Here is a 19,146-nt window from a genome sequence, read left to right on the forward strand (position 1 = left end):
TATTCCCCAATTTATTCCCAACCAATGAGGTGTGTGTGGGGGGGTAGGGGGGAACCTTAATTTCATCATGTAGCTACAGAATGGGAGATGGCCAGACTTAGAACTTAAAAAGAGAAAAATAAAAGGTTTGCTTGGTTCAGGCCAAATGTCATTATAATTTACAAAATAGTCTAACTCCCTGCATTAATTGAAATAGCCGGGAATTAAACAAAAACAAATAACTGAAAGCTTCATTATCTTTGTAGCCATTGAGATTTTCAAAGTGCAGCTCTCTATATTAACTTCGATGAAACTCTTGGAGATGTACAAATACAAGTCTGTGAGCAGGGACACCCTTGGAAGGCTATCAGGATCTTCTACAAGGATTTATTATACCTACATTTTTTCAGAGGTTTAGATTAGATCAAGATACTTCAAATTTGCATCTAAATTTCTTCAAGATTATGATAGGCAAACCAGCAACCCTCGAGAAGCTTTAAGTCCTTGTCCAAGTACTCTAAGTACCAAGTCTCAACCAAGTAGCAGTGCTTCTTCTAGTTCTATTTCAAATTGATGAGCTTCATATAACTTTTTCTCAGTTTTTCTGTTTGCAAAATGAAAATAACATGTCAGATATTATCTCATAAGGATATTGTGATGTATATGACAGTACTTAAGATCTTTGGCCAAAAATGTAGGTACATAAAATCACAGTCATTCTTTGGTTCAAACAATATATTATGGTTCCTTCATCTTTATTTTATTTAAGATGGAGAATCAGAGGTGATAGTCTTGTTTGTGACTTCAACCACTCTATATAAAAGCTATATTAAAGGACTAAATAAGATTATAAAATTTTACATTTTACATTTCAGTGGGGAAGGAGCTACATTTACACAGTTGCATCATTTGCCTTGTAGACAGTCTCGTCCCCAAGCTCATTCTTCAGCCTCAGGTAATATATTTGAAAAAGTCTAGGGAAATGCTATCTTAAATAGATTAACTTGGAAATGATTGAAAATAAATGTAAACAAAAATATTCAGTTTTTTTCCTGAAAAGTGTTTGTTATATACACACTAATAAGTTGTTCTGTTTTTCAGTGCTTGCTTTTCTTAATATCCTTCATATCTTTTTACTTTTTAGTGCTATCAGTTACTTCTTGAATTTATATGAAATCTGTTAAATTTCTGTAAGTTAAATTTTTTTCCAAAATTTCAGTGACTTTTTTTTTTTTGCACTTGAAGGAGGAATTAGAAGGTCTTCATCTATGTCTTATGTTGATGGCTTCATTGGCACATGGCCCAAAGAGAAAAGGTAAACAAAGAGCATTATTTTTAGAATATTGACTTTATCAAGAAATGTTTACATTATTTCTCTCTCTCTCTATCTCATTTGTTGTTAACCAAATTGCTAAATCTAAACTTTAAATTAGTGCCTAAATATGAAAAGGACTACATGGGGGAAGAAAATTACGAGCTCAGAGGGGCCAAATTTAAAAGATAGCTAGATAGCCCTAACCTACTATGCCTTAGGACTATATCATTAGAAATGCAGAAAGAAAGGAAATATTTTAAATAATTGTTGTCATTAAATGATTTTTTAAGATTATTTCTTTAATGGAATGATTTAAGGATTTTCTCTTTAAATTTCTTTTTAGATCATCAGTACATGGAGTTTCATTTGATATTTCTTTTGATAAAGAAAATAGTGCACCAAGGTCTACTCCAAACAGAGGGATTATTCGTTCTATTAGTAATGAAGGACTTAGTCTGAACAATAATCATATGTCTAAACATATTAAGAAAAATTTGTCCTTCAAGCCAGTAAATGGAGAAGAGGAGTCAGAAAGCATTGAAGAAGAACTTAATATAGACTCTCACAGCAACCTCAAATCTTATTTGCCCTTTGATACAAATGAATTAAACTCTAATGAGAATATTCATTACAAGCTTCCAAATGGAGCTTTGCAAAATAGAATGCTTCTCGATGAGTTTGGCAATCAGATAGAGACACCAAGTATTGAAGAAGCATTACAAATAATTCATGACACTGAAAAATCTCCCCATACACCTCAGCCAGACCAAATTGCTAATGGCTTCTTTCTTCATAGCCAGGAAATGAGTATCCTAAATTCAAATATAAAGCTAAATCAATCTAGTCCTGATATCATAGCTGATACAAAAGGTGCCTTGAGTCCCATAACTGACAATACTGAAGTAGACACTGGAATTCATGTCCCTTCAGAAGATATTCCTGAGACTATGGATGAAGATTCTTCTTTAAGAGATTATACAGTAAGCTTGGACTCTGATATGGATGATGCATCTAAATTTCTTCAAGATTATGATATGCGAACCAGCAACCCTCGAGAAGCTTTAAGTCCTTGTCCAAGTACTATAAGTACCAAGTCTCAACCAGGTAGCAGTGCTTCTTCTAGTTCTGGAGTTAAAATGACCAGTTTTGCTGAACAGAAATTCAGGAAACTGAATCATACTGATGGAAAAAGTAGTGGAAGCAGCTCTCAAAAAACTACACCAGAGGGCTCTGAACTTAATATTCCTCATGTAGTTGCTTGGGCACAAATTCCAGAAGAAACAGGACTTCCGCAAGGACGGGACACTACCCAGCTGCTGGCTTCTGAAATGGTACATCTTAGGATGAAATTAGAAGAAAAGAGGCGTGCTATAGAAGCCCAGAAGAAGAAAATGGAAGCTGCTTTTACTAAACAGAGGCAGAAAATGGGAAGGACGGCATTCCTTACTGTAGTAAAAAAGAAAGGGGATGGGATTTCCCCTCTTCGAGAGGAAGCAGCTGGTGCAGAAGATGAAAAAGTATATACTGACCGGTCAAAAGAAAAGGAAGCACAAAAAGCTGATGGACAGAGGAGCAAGTCTTTGGCAGATATAAAAGAAAGCATGGAGAATTCTCAAGCCAAATGGCCCAAGTCCCCAACCACACCTGTTGATCCTGAGAAGCAGTGGAACCTGGCAAGCCCCTCAGAAGAAACTTTAAATGAAGGAGAGATTTTAGAATATACAAAATCCATTGAAAAGTTAAATTCATCTTTGCATTTTCTACAACAGGAAATGCAACGCTTGTCCCTTCAGCAGGAGATGTTAATGCAGATGAGAGAACAACAATCTTGGGTGATTTCACCTCCACAACCCTCTCCACAGAAACAGATTAGAGATTTTAAATCTTCTAGGCAGACAGGCCTATCATCTCCCATTGCGCCATTCTCCTCTGACTCCCCTCGTCCTACTCATCCATCTCCACAATCTTCAAACAGGAAAAATACATCTTTTTCTATTAAAAATCAAAGGACTCCTAGGCCAAATGAATTAAAAATAACACCTTTGAATCGAACATTGACACCCCCTCGGTCTGTGGATAGTCTTCCTAGATTGAGGAGATTTTCACCAAGTCAGGTTCCTATTCAGACTAGGTCATTTGTATGTTTTGGAGATGATGGAGAACCTCAGTTAAAGGACCCCAAACCTAGGGAGGGAGTTAAAAAGGAAGAATTAGAATCCAAAAGCACTTCGGAACAGCACATACATAATCCAGAAGAAAAGGAGATCAAACCTTTGGAGTCAACAGTTTCAGAAGTACTGTCACAGCCTATTACAGAAACTGTATGTTTAACACCAAATGAGGACCCACTAAATCAACACATAGAACCACCTCTTAAACCTGTTTTCCCACCAACAGCTCCTAAAAATGTTAATCTAATTGAAGTTTCCCTCTCAGATTTGAAACCCCCTGAAAAGGCTGATGTATCTGTTGAAAAATATGACGGAGAAAGTGATAAAGAACAATTTGATGATGACCAGAAAGTATGCTGTGGATTCTTTTTTAAGGTATAATTAATTTGCATAATTTGGGGCATCTTCATGAAAAGGTTTTTTGGTTGTGTTTTTGTTTTTTCTTGTGGTCTTTTTTGAAGTGATACATTTGCTTCTTTTGGTAACAATTTTTTTTGTTGCAAGTCTGCCATTCTAAAATATATCTTGGTACATTGTTGGACTGTAGTAACAGCCAAGCAAACTGATTTCTAGAATAGTCTTTCAGAATGGGTTTGGACCTGTAATAAATCCTTTTATTGTCAAAGTCTTGTACCTCTTTCTCACATTCACAAAAATTCTAAAAATTAAGGCCATTTACATCTCGAGTGATTCCATTACCAATTTGTCAAAAGCTCATAATTTAGCATTGTATGTAAATATAGCTGACTTTTTTTTTATCTTGTTTCCTTACATGTTTTGTCTTTTCAAATTTTTTTTAAAAACTAAACATTATCTTACAAGGTAAAACATTTTAGGAGGCATATGTAGTTTGATCAGTTGTCACTGACAACTGGAATGGCTCCTTTAAAAGGACTGGATAAAGGTCTAGCACATGACCCTTAATCTCAATATTGGTATTGGATACAACATGAACAGCACTGTAGCTAACTAACTCAAATATTTAGCATCACCTCATTTTTTTTTTAAAGATTTATTTTTTATTTATATCTCTCCCCTTCCCCCCCCCCCCCCCCGCCCAGTTGTCTGCCCTGTGTCCATTCACTGTGTGTTCTTCTGTGTCTGCTTATATTCTTGTCAGCAGCACCAGGAATCTGTCTCTTTTTGTTGCGTCATCTTACTGCGTCAGCTCTCTGTTTGTGGCGCCACTTCTGGGCAGGCTGTGCTTTTTTCATGCTGGGCAGCTATCCTTACAGGGTGCACTCCTTGCGCATGGGGCTCCTCTATGCGGGGGACGCCCCTGCATGGCATGGCACTCCTTGTGCGCATTAGCACTGCGCGTGGGCCAGCTCACCACATGGGTCAGGAGGCCCTGGGTTTGAACCCTGGACCTCCCATGTGGTAGGCGGATGCTCTGTCCGATGAGCCAAATCCACTTCCCAGCATCACCTCTTGATGGTGAAGATCAGGAGATAATATATTTTTAATAATTGAGATAATATCTTTTCTCCTAGAGTGTAATCTATGTTTTTCATCTTCCTATTTTTCTATATTTTACAAATTTCCTATAGGGAATATTTTCCAATAATCATAAACATATATATGTTATTCATACCTCTTTTTTTAATTAGGGGACTAAAGTAGATCACCTCTGATCCTTTACAGTTCCACAATTTGAAGTATAGATAGGAAAGACAACTCACAACAGCATCAGTTGATAATTTAAGATTTTAAATTGAAGCACACAAAAATCCTACTGGGAGAAAATAACCCAAAAAATATTAAAGCGATTAAAATTCCTAGTTTTACTTTCGGTCATTTAATATTGGAAATTTGTAATTTATTTTAAAATTGATCTCACGGCTCCTTTTAGTGTTTAGAAATTTGGATGTGAGTCATGTTTTAGCTCATAATCTTATAAAACAACCTTTTTTTTTTTTAATAGAATGCCAGTATAACACTAATAGATATTAAAGGTTTCTGTCTAATTTGAGAGAACCAACCTTGCTACCTCTGTTCCTTAGAAAGGAAGACAGCAGGAAAAAAATTGCCAACTTATAGTGTAAAACAGTCAGTACATCTGTACCTTCATTTCTACTCTTACCTTCACTGTCCCAGTATTTATCCCTTGGACTATGGTTGTAATTTTTCATCTCGTCTCCCTACCTCTAATCATTCCATTCTTTTCTTCATACTGTTACCAGAGATAACTGTTGCAAGAGCATAGCTCCATTTAAGTCTCTTTCCATTTACAGATCTTGTTGAATAAAGTTTAACCCCTTAGCACAGAATTTAGGGACTTCTTAGACTAACCAAAAAATGTCCAGCCTCTCTCCCACAGCTTCCTTAGGCTTCCATAATTCCTCAGGTGATGTTAAATACTTCCCCTTTGAGTCTCTCTTGTATCCTAAACCTAATTATACTGTAGTACCCATGATCCAAATTGTTCAAATATTTCTTTACTTTCTTTTTCCCTTAGTCTGTGAGCTCCTAGAGGTACTATACCTTTTATCTCCAAAGCATAGTAAAATGCCTGGCAAATTGCAAGGTATATATAATTGGTTAGACATATGAGTGTTTGACTTGCTTAGCTGAATGCTGTATTCTGAGTTTCTTGTTTCAGATTTAAACTTTATCTGGGTTCCTAAACAAAGTACCTTGTTTTTACCTCTTCCCCATGGGATTTGTTACCTAGGAAGTATTTGTTGAATTAGGCATTAAAAGTACTCATTAATGACATGACTTCTACAGCTTGTTATTGTCCTGAATACTGAAGCATTTTGGAAACCCTGTGAGAACCAGGGCTTTCTGTCCCTAAGAATTCAAGGTGGAAACTGAGGCTTGCCCAGGTGGTGCAGATTATGAACTAGCTTTCAGACAGAAAGAACTTCAGGAGAGAAGCATAATTATGCTTATCTTCTTTTCAGAGAAAAACCTTCAGAATAGTTCAGAACTGTTCGAACCTCAACTTTAAAAAGAAATCATTCAGCAGTAGTTTACATTTATGTGCTTTAACTTTGGGTGGCTAATATTTTGGTGCTTTTACCTGAGTTTTCTTTATTGAGCATGTACTTTAAATGCAGTCCTTAAAATTGGGAGAAAATGTCTCTCATTTTGTTATTTATTAGTGTCAAAAACAATAAACTTTGATTTTTTTTCTTTCCATAGTTCTTTCTAAATTTCTTAAGTTTTGAATTTAGAAATCTTTCTAAATTTCTTAGGTTTTGAATTTAGAATGAATGGAATTTAGTGGAATTAAATTAGTTTACATGGGAAATGGACTTGGCCCAGTGGTTAGGGCATCCATCTACCACATGGGAGGTCCGGGGTTCAAACCCCGGGCAACCTTGACCTGTGTGGAGCTGGCCCATGCGCAGTGCTGATGAGCGCAAGGAGTGCCCTGCCGCATAGGGGAGCCCCACACACAAGGAGTGCGCCCCGTAAGGAGAGCCACCCAGCGCGAAAGAAAGTGCAGCCTGCCCAGGAGTGGCACCGCCTACACTTCCCTTGCCGCTGACAACAACAGAAGCGGACAAAGAAACAAGATGCAGCAAATAGACACAGAGAACAGACAACGGGGGGGGGGGGGGGGGAGTGGGGGGGGTGGGAATTAAATAAATAAATAAATCTTTAAAAAAAAAATTAGTTTACATATCCTCTATTACTTGATAGAACTGTTACCACTTTAGGTTCTTTCTTAATTTCTAAAACATGTTCATGATTTTAGTGATGTTGGAATAAGTTTTAATGTATAGTTTAGATTTTCAGTTATAAAAGTAACCATTAAAAGTTTCCCTAACAGTTGAAAATGAGTATATTGGTACCTAAAATATTTCATCTTTTTTCAATTAAATTGTTTCTTAGGATGATCAAAAAGCAGAAAATGATATGGCAATGAAACGGGCAGCTTTGTTGGAGAAAAGATTAAGAAGGGAAAAAGAGACTCAGCTTCGGAAACAACAGCTGGAAGCAGAAATGGAGCACAAGAAAGAAGAAACAAGGTAAAGGAAATTACTCTGCCAGTTCTAAACCTGAGCATTAAAGGGCGTATTTAGAAAAATTTGCTGAGTATCTGTTGTGAGATGATATCTCATTGATATTTATATGAACAGATTTTTTTCAGACTTTTGCTCTATATAAAGACAAATTAGTGTTGATTTTTGGTACTTTTTAGAAGTTAACTTTTATTGCCTGATTATATATTTTTATCCTAAGCTCGAGGTTTTTAAAAGTAAAGTTCTCCAAAAATATTAGTTTTTAAATTACTTCATGCGGAACAGATGTAGCTCAGTGGTTGAGTGCCTGCTTCCCATGTACAAGGTCCTGGGTTCAATCCCCAGTACCTCCTAAAGAAACAAAAACAAAAAAACTTCATTTGGTTTTGTATTTTCTTTTATAAATAACCAAAATTTTCTCCATAAGGTTATCTCAAAAATAACCTAAATTATCTCAATTTTAGGTGACACTTTCTTTTCTCAAGGTTAGAATATAATTCTCCCTTCTCGCATCAAATACATACTCCTCCCAATACCTATTGTTTTTGTCCTTGGTATGCAAAATAAGAAATTTGACTATTTGATTTCTTAGGCGTAAAACTGAAGAAGAACGTCAGAAGAAAGAAGATGAGAGAGCACGCAGAGAATTTATTAGGCAAGAATATATGAGGCGAAAACAACTGAAACTAATGGAAGATATGGACACAGTAATTAAACCTCGTCCTCAAGTAGCAAAACAAAAAAAACAGCGCCCAAAATCTATTCATAGAGATCATATTGAATCCCCTAAAACACCAATAAAAGGTCCTCCAGGTAACACAGCTTATTATGAAGAGTCTGTTCATAAAAAACACCAGCTTGGTATGTCATACTAACTTGATTGTGCTTTGATATACGAAATTGGATGCACAGATTTTAGAATATGCATGCTCCTTATTTGGAAAACCAAAAATGAGCAAATGAAGATTATGATTTTGAATTATGTTTGCATGCATATATTCAGTAGAATAAATGTGAATGGTAAAAATCCAGTTTAGATACTGACCCATTAGGGAACTCTGCCCTCAGATATAATCTTTCTGAATTGCTGACTACCCCTTGCACACTTGTAAATTTAAGGATACATTTTATGTGCATGAATTGTACAAGAAACATGCCAGTGTAATAAGGTTATAAAATCAAAAGTTTGAGTTCCTCCTTTATTAAAATAGAGATGGTCAGAATTCCAAATTTATAATTTCTACAGTTGAGAGTATACATTTTTTAAAATTCACTATACAATATCGATTGATTGAAAAGAACTCTGCCTTTTCCAGTCAATGAAACATTTTGATACCCAATACTGGACTGGACTGAATTAGATATTCCCAAACATATTTTATTCTTTTTGTTAATACTGTCTTAATTTTTTTTTTTAATTTCCTTTTTAACAACTTTTTTTTTTTTGAATGACAGTATTGTGTCTTGAAATAGCCCTTTCCTTTTGGAATAAATCCTAAAAACAAGTTTGTTTTTTCATTGTTTATTTAAAGTTGATTTCTTGCTACTTTTAAATAAATTATGCATATATGCATGCAAGCATATTATGTGTTTAGATTAAGAGTGAAGAAAAAGGGAAAAACTACAGAAGCTCAGTTTTCATATGCTGGTGTTATCTAATGAACAGGCTCTTTGCTTGTTGCTCTTTTAAATTTCTAATTTTGTTTTTATTCAGGATCACGAATTTATCGTGTTTTTTCAGTCTCTAGCCTTTCTTTGGCATCACTGAACACAGGCGATAATGAAAGTGTTCATTCAGGCAAGAGGACACCAAGGTAAATCCATAATATATATACATTTTTAACAGAAAAGAATATGGTACCAGCAGTTATACACAATTCTAAGTAAAAATCATTTAGCTATCTTATTTTATATTTTATAATGACTGACTTTTATACGTTTTGTTAATTAGGATTGTTTAAGGTTTCTGTTAAAATAAATTATACAAAGAAGAACACTAGTATGGTTTATTCATCTTTCAATGTTTTTATATTTTATAATTATTGATATTAAAAGATACTTTTTTATAGCTGTGAAACATTAACAGTAATTGCCAATGTGATTGTGATGAACTCTTGGCCTATAAAAATGGAAAGTATACAATCTGTATATTGCCAGCCTCTAGCTTATTCCCCACAGAATGTAAAGAGATCCCCCCCAGTAGAATAATTCTAAAGTACATTGCCTATGACTTAGGAAAGATCTCTTTTGTACTCTTTCCCTAATGTGTAGGTTAGAAGTGAAAAGTCAGTATTTCACTATCTTATACTATAATACCCAGATGAAAGAAAACGTTTCCAGTGGCAGTCATCAACTTTGAGTTCTAATCTTTATATGACCATCCTACTCCATTAACTGTCCATTTTCATATGGAAATACATTCATTCCTCATCACCAAATATTCCTGGAGTACCAACTTTGCTGTAGGCACTGTTCTAGGGACTTGGATGCATGGCTGTGAATAAGACAAATGAATTTGTCACTATCTTTTTATTTTTAAGCTTTTAGGTTGATTTTGTTTGATAGTCATATCTGCCCTTCTGGCCACCAAATGTTCATTCTTGAATTATAGAAAATATTCTTTGTACTATTTAGATCAGAGTCTGTAGAAGGCTTCTTATCTCCAAGTCGTTGTGGCAGTCGAAATGGAGAAAAAGACTGGGAAAATGCATCAACAACATCTTCAGTGGCTTCTGGAACAGAATATACAGGTTAGTGTCTGTAAATTCTCAGGGTGACAGTTGAGAATAGTTATAGGCTATTTTAAAGAATATTTCATTAGCTCATCTCTTGATGTACACATGGGAGTCTGATGAGAAACAATGAATGCAGGTGGTAACTTAACATGTAGGTCAATTTCAGTGACATACCTCCATTTAGGAAGGTATGATTTATCCCAGATTGTTGAAACAGGTTTCTAAACAAAATTAGTGATGCCACTTAGACCTCATCCCTCTACTTCTATCTTTAAAATGCTCGCTATTTTTGCATTGTAGTTTGGGTCTCAAGAAGGTTTTAGAGAGGTTCTATCTGAAATACATAGTTCTGAGTACTGCAAAAAGATTAGAATCCCCAAAGTCCTATCCCTAACTTTGAGATTTCAGTCATCTAGAATTGTGTACCTCCAATAAATATTAAGAAGCTTTAAAAGATAAGAAAAATGTTTTGGATCTAACATGGTATTAAGTCTAACAGGTCCTCTTTTAGCCTCTGGTAAGACATTTTTGAAATAAAAGGAAGTTGACAAAAAGAATATGGGTAAAGATGCTACTAAAAAAATTGAAACAAGGGAACAGATGAGAAGAGATGTGAACATGTTGAGAGGTAAAATGATAAGGCACAGGGGAAGAACATATGTGTGAGAAGAGTAGAGGATGAAGGAGATGGCCTCTGTCCAGTCTTGACCCAGTGGACCCAGTGGAAGTGGGTCACTATAAAAATAGGCCTAAGGAAAAAATAAAAGAGGCCTAAAGAGGTTAGAACTTGGAGATTTTCCACACATACTTCTCCAGTCTGACAGCCTTCAAGACCTGGGATTACACACAACATTTCCATTTTATTCCCTCAGCTCCTTCTAGTTACTTTAGTTTAACAGTCATTTCTGGTCCCCATATCTTTCAGGCACTGTTCTAAATAATGGACTTGCAGAGTTGCAGTGGTGTGCTGGAGCTGCTCATACTGGCTCTCAAACTGATTGTTAAATTTTCAGGAATTTTTCAAGATGATTAATTAGTGGTAGCTTGAAATCAACCATGGTGGGAGTATTTACACTGTAGAAATCAGCTCCTCTCTCTCCCCAAGATCCAGTTTATCAGCACAGTACTAAGGGGTAAGGCAAAGGTCTTGCCTTGCAGGATAGAGTTTAATAAGTATGAAGTAGAAGGAAGATTGTACTATGGTCTACTCTTCATAAGTAGGAACATTCCAGGAAAATGGCAACAAGTGCTTCTTTGCTTTCACTGACCAAGGAGAATACCATTGATTTTAAAACACACATACACATACAAAAAAAAAAATACAAAAAAAAAAACCTAGGTGTGGAAGAAGAGAAAAAGGCTTTTTCTTATCATTTTAATAGCTTAAATTACTCATGGACCCATTCTTCTTCAAGTTCACCAATAACCTTACCAGACTTGAGAAAAAATATTAAACGGACAGTAGCAATTGTAGTGATAGCTGATTTCCAGAATTGCTATCACAGGCAAACTTTAGAAGGCCTTAGAAACATCCTCAAGATTTCCCTGTGTAGATAAATAACTTCTGATTTGGAGTACAATCCATCAAAGGCTTTCAAATTAGAATTTGGCTATTAGTGTTTCATCAGTGTAGGAATAATTACATCATTATTTAATGTCATTTAAATATAGTAAATATCATTATTTAAGTATAGTAGTATTTCTGATTTAGGAATATTATTTTTGTTATCATTTAATCTTTACCATAGGACCAAAGCTCTATAAAGAACCCAGTGCAAAATCCAATAAACACATAATACAAAATGCTTTAGCTCATTGCTGTTTGGCTGGAAAAGTAAATGAAGGTCAGAAGAAAAGAATATTGGAGGTAAGCATGCTTTCATGGAAATTAAATCTGACATAGTAAAACTGCAGGAGTCTTCTCTATCAATTGAAAAGAAAATACTCCTTGTAGACCTCTTAGAATTTCAACAGCATTTCAAAGATCTGTAACTATACATTTTAGTTTTGTGATTGAGTTATTTCACTTACAGTCTAAAAGCTTGTAGATTTTAAGAAAAGACTTAGATGATAATATAAAATGTAATTTCTTGCCCCAAACCACTCATGTTTCATAAATGTAGATAACATAACTTTCCTTTTAAAATGAAACTGTATTGGCAAAGGAGATAATTCGTGCCTGACTGTTAGTGGTAAAGACAGTTTGGCTAAGATCAAGACTGAGCATATTCTTTACATCTTTAAAAGATGTTCCTACAGGATTATAATATCTACACAGAGCTGATAGAACCTCAATGGTAAGATGTTTGTGTATATTTTTTAATTAAAGCTTGATTTGCTTTTATAATATGTATCTTATTTTAGCTATTCAAAATTGATATTTTAAATTAAATGTCATAAAATTTGACTAAGAAATGCAACACAATTATGTAAACTTCATTCAGCTAAATGTTTGAGGATTTTCATTGCTGTTATTTGTTTTGTTTTGTTTTTTATTCTAAAGGAAATGGAGAAGTCAGATGCCAACAACTTCTTAATCTTGTTTCGGGACTCAGGCTGCCAGTTCAGGTCATTGTATACTTATTGCCCAGAAACTGAAGAAATCAATAAACTGACTGGGATAGGCCCTAAATCTATCACTAAAAAAATGATTGAGGGACTTTACAAGTATAACTCTGACAGGAAACAGTTTAGCCACATACCTGCTAAAACTTTATCTGCCAGTGTTGATGCTATTACCATACATAGCCATTTATGGCAGACCAAGAGACCAGTAACACCCAAAAAACTTTTACCCACTAAGGCATAGGAGTTGGGAGATATTTGCTTCAGAACATTCGTGATAAATTTGCACTTCATCTTTCCTGCCTATAGAAAATTTCTAATTGCCAACAAGACTTTTATTAATTAAATCTGGACTTTTAAGCTCTATTGTCATGAACAACTGGAATGTAAACCACAGTATTTTGGAGTGCAGAAGATTCTCAGTTTAGATGATAAGTCCAGCTGATGAAGGAAATGTTTCGATTCACAAGTGGAGACGTATATGTATTATTAGCAAGTTCGCCTGCTTGATGGCAGTTATGTTGAAGCACTGAATTTTCATCTACACTAGTTGGACTTATGGTTTGAAATATGGCTAAGATTACAAATTATGTGTTTTATTTGTTGCTTCTTGTTTTTTAACCTTTTAATGTTCATGCTTGTCTTCAAATGGTTTATTTTGCTATTTTTTCTCTCCCTGGGGTTTATTATAACTAAGATACCTTTTTATTTTGTTTCATGCAGAGATCATGAGAGTAGGAAACACACCTTCAGAGGAAACTTACACCTTTCTTACTGTAAGAGAAACACTAGCGTTTATTTTTACAGCTCATGTTTTAATGGTGTTAAAACTTTTACAAAAATCATTCTGCCAAGTATTTACAATTCTGTATTTATTATTTACTGAAGTATTAACTTTTCTCTACTAAAGAAGAGGTGGTATAAAGAGCTGCTGGTAGGTTCAATTTAAACATGTAAGTTTTAACCGAGAACATGTTATAAGAAGTTGCTGATTAAATCAGTGCTGTTTTTCCATCACTTCTGGCCAACTCACAGTAACTTAGATTGTTCTTTTAACAAAGAAAAGCTTTCCCTCTTTTTTAAAGTAAGTCACTTTATAACTGGCAGAAGTGAATGACACTTTGAGAGTAGTCTTTCAATCTAACAATGTTAGATTTCCTGCCACAAGTTCTCAAGAGGTCTTTACATTATATTTATATAATGATATAAAATCTGATACATAATGATATAACTGATACAAAGATTATATTTAGAATTTTGATCATGTACAAAGGGCTACATTTAATTTTAAGATAGCTTCACATTATTTTACTTATATTGAGTTTTTCTTCTTTTTAATCCTTTTCAAGTGGAACATGTTAGGTTAAATACACACTTGAAATTTCTACATGATCTTTGTTCCTTTAGTGATATATACAAGAGGGTTAGTTGGGGAAAAACTTCATTCTCAGGAAAAGACTTGAATGATTGTGACCTTGTTATGTTTCAGTGTTGTGACAATTGTGTAAACTTAGGGGGAAACAATGGTATTGTGTCATAAATGAGATGCATAGTTTGTTTTCTTTCATGGGAAGTAGAATCTAAAATATATACATTTCTCTAATTGAGTTGTTTAGAGAGAGAACTAATGGCTCACATGATGTATTTACTTATTTCAAAAAAGAATAGGAATGAGATGTCCCTGAACTGTACTTTTCTATTATTATAAGGCCTTTAGGCATCAGTGCATCTGGGCTATCAACATTTCTCAAAAGCTGTCAATATTTTACTGTAATTTATGTTCTTATATTTATGTATATTTGTTAAAACTGTAAAAAAAAATTTTACAGATTTTTTTCCAATACCTGTGCAAGATATATGTGTAGCTCAAAACTATTTGTGATCTCCTGTTTGCATGTAAGAGATTGGGATATGTAACTCTTATATTTTAAGTGTATACATAATGTGTATATAATATATGAATATTAAAAATGGGGAATTGCACATTTTACCTTTAAGACAATAGTTTCTATCATACTTAGAAGGAAATGATTGCCAAATACATGTTTAGATTTTTAAAAGCTAATAAGCAAATCTTATAAAAATACGGTGAATAATAGTCAAATGGAGAATTAAGCATTTTACATTGTTAAATTTGTTCTTCTCAGTTACTTAAATTTCCCTTATCAAAGCAACCTTCTTTGTGATATTACTTGGCCATTAAAAGAAAAATTGAATGCAAGAAATAGAGGAACTATTTAAAACTAAAACAGAACTACCATTTACTCTTAAATTTATATGAGTCGAACAATTGAATCAAATTTTATAATGTCTAAAGGTAGAATGTGAATATTGCCATGGAAGTCCATTGCTATCAGTATAAGATTTTTCTTTATAAATGCAGAAGAAATATGGATATAGTTCTTTAAGTCTGCCAATTTATTATGGTGCAGCTTTCATTGGAATTATGTTTTTTAAATTATACGAACAAAAATTATGCCATTTCACAAAGTCTAGGGGTTTTCATCAACCTTCCAGAAACACTGGTGCATTCATCATCGGAGGTCAAATTATCATGATGATAATTACTCAATTAAATTTGCCAAACACCATGATTACCAAGGCAGACTCTCAAATTCTGCTATTTGACACTGCTTTGGAAAGTTTTTTTCTCAGTTTTTCATTTTTGCTTTAGAATGTTACAATTTTTATTTGGCTGTTTAAAGCCAAATTCAGCAATTTAATTGTTTCATGGGCCCTGTTGAGCAGTGTACAGTGTATGGTGTGCTAACCTGTCCACTCTAGAGCATTGCTTATTACAGTTTTTTTTTAAGATGCTGTGCTGTAAAATACTGTCATATTTGCTATTTCCTGTTACCGTGTAGTTTTTCCTGCTATCATTTGAATAAAAGCATGGCACCAAATGACTCCTTTTCTGTGTCTCTTAAATAATACATATTTCTTTTGTAAAATTATCTGTACTTGGGAGAATCATAGTTTTCCCGTCTCTTAGTCTATGTTTAATACTTGAATATTCATATTTATAAGAAACAAGTTTTACTAATATTAGATATTGTTTGAATGCTGACTTACAGAAATGTTTAAAAAAGCTGTTACTTTCTGTGCTTAGCTCAATCTATATAATATAGTGTATAAATGTTTATACTCCTCTTACATTAATCTTAACTAATTCATTATCTTTTGATGAGTTAATAATTAACTTGTCCCAGAGTAACATTATGCCTTTGAAATTGAGGCTGGCAAAACCCACTGCTCTACAGTAGCATCCGTAGTGGGAAAGCCAGTTCTTAACCTTGGTTCCATGTCACTTTGATTCTACGACTCTTTGTTCAGATTAGCACAATTAAGAGAAAAAATATTTCTAATAATAAAACAAAACAAAAACCTAAAATTACATGCCTGAAGAAGTCTGGTTGCTGGGCACGGATGTGGTTCTCTACCCTGGGATCCTTCGATAAGATACTGAGGTTCAGAATACAGCTATCATTCCATGATAGTTTCTAGTCCTTTAATCTTCAAAAATAAGAAGAACCATAAAACCCAGGCAGTATTAGAGAAATACACACACTTTAAGAGTGTATTCTATGATCCAGCTCCTTGATAGTTCTTAACTTGAGCAGAGGAAAATATTCTGTAATGAACAGGAACAGATATCTTTATTTTGTAACCCGTCTACACAGATAATATAGAATAACACCCAACAAAGGAAACTTAGCTGTAATGCCGTGATCTAAGTAAGAATCAAGAACTGGAAAAGCCACATCTATAAAATGACTATAAAATCCCTCAGAAGTATATAGATCCTTAAATAACAGACCTATATATTTTTAAGTGCCCGTCTGCTTTTAAAAAGAAACAAATGAGAAATTTTTTGTATAACTTGATAGGGAGGGCAGATTTGCACAGGTTGGTATGTCAGAACTGCTTTTCAAATAAGGAGATCTAGAATGTACTTTCAGTCACTTGATTTTGCATATGTGGGTGTACAGGTCTCCTAGCATCTTGATAATCCCAGTCCACGTGCTTACACAAGAATGAGTTTTGGGCAGGTTTTTCATCTCTCTGGTGCATAAAGTAACCGCCATCCACAGTGGCTTATATTTATTCTGGGGGAAAAAAAAATATTTTCTTTTCCTTTCCATTGAAGACGATAAAAGCAAATGAGTTTTTAAAAAGTGTTTCATAGGATTTTTATTTATTTTACACATTGAGGAAATCCAATGTAGTACCTAGGCTACTGGTGTATTTTATTATTAACCCTAGTCGGTTATTTTAGGTGGCTGAGTCTGCTTCCCTCAGTAGCACCTTTTGGTGTAGAGTCACTGAAGGACAGGGCTAAAGGTGGAGTTACTGCTCCTCTAGTTTACAAGGACATTCAGCAGCAGTGATTCCTGAACCCAAAGAAAAGTAATGACAGAACTGCATACTGCACATCACAGGGACCCTAATGTAAACTACAGATTGAAAGCTAATAGTGTAATTATAATATTGTTTCACCAATTGAAACAAAGGCACCACACTAATGCAAAGTGTTAATAATAGGAAAACTGTGTGTGTATAAGGGGGAATATATGGGAACTCTTTCTGCATAATTTTTCTGTAAACCTACAACTTCTCTAATTAAAAAAAAAAGTGACTGTCCAAGGGACACAAAGCTATTAAGTGGCAGAATCACAACCAGAATCTAAATCTTCTGATTTTAAGTCCCCTCCCTCTGCCACACAATGCAAATTTTTCCACTGAATTGCAGATGTTGTGGAATAAAAACACTTAATGGCTCACAGCTGTATTAATTAGTAATGTCTTCACTATGAATGGAAAGCTGAGAACTTGAGGTTAAGTAGATTTTGTTCTCTTGTCTGATACTCTCATCAGCATCAACATAACCACATTAGCTGCAATTAGACTGCTACACTCCCATACTCTTGAATATCTTGTTCATAAATCCAGGAGAAAGGAGAAATCACGAAAGGGGTAGAAATGAACAAGTACTGATAACACGATTAAATTTATTCAGCAATCAGCTATTAGGTGCGAGGGGCTAGGTCTCAAAGATAGGGTCTCTTCCATTAAGGGACTCGGGATGAGATTAGACCTTCACAAACAAACGATACACTCTGTGCTATAATAGAGGTGCAGACCAGAAGGGCAGACAGGCACTTTTCTTGTTAACATTAAGATGTTCATTGAACAAGTTCATGTACTGGGTTGTCTTACTAAAACTGACTTTATGCTTTTCCCACATTCACATGGGAGGGCTGGACTGTGGGCCTCTCCTTATGGCAGTGGTGAAGCAGTACAAGCTATAGCAACTGGAGCCCAGGGCAGGACAGGCATGTAGAAAGTTTCTTTCCCTCTCTGATCAGTATTGGTATGAAGAACTGCAGCCAAAGCTATTAGCAAAGGAGGCCTTACACTTCCAGAAAAATCTTATGGAAAAATTTTGCAAGGAACAGTAGTAGCTGTTGGTGGCGGACTTGGCCCAGTAGTTAGGACGTCTCTTCTACCACATCGGAGGTCCACGGTTCAAACCCTGGGCCTCCTTGACCCATGTGGAGCCGGCCTATGCGCAGTGCTGATGTGCACAAGGAGTGCCCTGCCACGCAGGGGTGTCCCCCGCGCAAGGAGTGCGCCCCGTAAGGAGAGCCACCCAGCATGAAAGAAAGTGCAGCCTGCCCAGGAATGGTGGTGCCGCACACACAGAGAGCTGACACAACAAGATGACGCAACAAAAAGAAACACAGATTCCCATGCCGCTGACAACAACAGAAGCGGACAAAGAAGACGTAGCAAATAGACACAAAGAACAGACAACCGGGGTTGGGCGGGGAGGGGAGAAAAATAAATAAATAAATCTCTGAAATTCAAAGAAACATTCTTGTGGGGACATGTTGATGCGCATGTGATGTATTTATTAAATAATACTATAGTGTGGACTTGGTAAGGGGTCTGTGGTTTTCACCCGACTGTCAAAGGGGTCCATGGAACAAAAAAAGTTAAGAACCTCTGACCTAAAGGAAAGAGTAGAATGATTCAACCAGTTAAGGACTTTATCATGAAAGTAAAACAACCTATACCATAGAAAAAAATATTTGAAAACCACATATCCAATAAAGGTCTAAGACCAGAATATATAAAGAAATCCTTTAACTTAACACAAAGATAACCCAATTTTTAAAAATGGGTAAAAGAAAAAAAATGGGTCAAAAACTTAGATATCTCTCCAAGGAGATACACAAATGGCTGAAAAGCATATAAAGAGATGTTCCACATCATTAGCCATCAGAGAAGTGCAAATCACAACCACAATGAGATACCATTTCATACCCACCAGAATGGCTACTATTAATTTTAAAATTACAAATGTTGGAGAGGATATAGAGAAATAGGAACATTCATTCATTACT

General features: G+C 35.0%; 1 protein-coding gene across 4 annotated transcripts in view; it reads left to right on the forward strand.

The window, feature by feature from the left end:
- Positions 1–15,642, forward strand: part of CAMSAP2 (calmodulin regulated spectrin associated protein family member 2) — a 123,712-nt gene extending 108,070 nt beyond the window's left edge. For 2 of the 4 annotated variants that reach the window (XM_004478690.4, XM_004478692.4), the window contains 9 exons: positions 855–934; positions 1,225–1,294; positions 1,638–3,840; positions 7,309–7,445; positions 8,032–8,252; positions 9,181–9,253; positions 10,074–10,189; positions 11,923–12,041; positions 12,678–15,642. In XM_004478690.4, the coding sequence (XP_004478747.2) occupies positions 855–934; positions 1,225–1,294; positions 1,638–3,840; positions 7,309–7,445; positions 8,032–8,252; positions 9,181–9,253; positions 10,074–10,189; positions 11,923–12,041; positions 12,678–12,983 (3,325 nt within the window). In that variant the 3' untranslated portion in view covers positions 12,984–15,642. Of the gene's footprint in view, positions 1–854; positions 935–1,224; positions 1,295–1,637; positions 3,841–7,308; positions 7,446–8,031; positions 8,253–9,153; positions 9,254–10,073; positions 10,190–11,922; positions 12,042–12,677 lie in introns of all 4 variants that reach the window. The other 2 variants (XM_023584713.2, XM_023584714.2) reach the window with 1 other exon arrangement.
- Positions 15,643–19,146: the final 3,504 nt, after the last annotated feature.

This window comes from Dasypus novemcinctus, chromosome 13, assembly GCF_030445035.2.
Source record: "Dasypus novemcinctus isolate mDasNov1 chromosome 13, mDasNov1.1.hap2, whole genome shotgun sequence".
Lineage (NCBI taxonomy): Eukaryota > Metazoa > Chordata > Mammalia > Cingulata > Dasypodidae > Dasypus > Dasypus novemcinctus.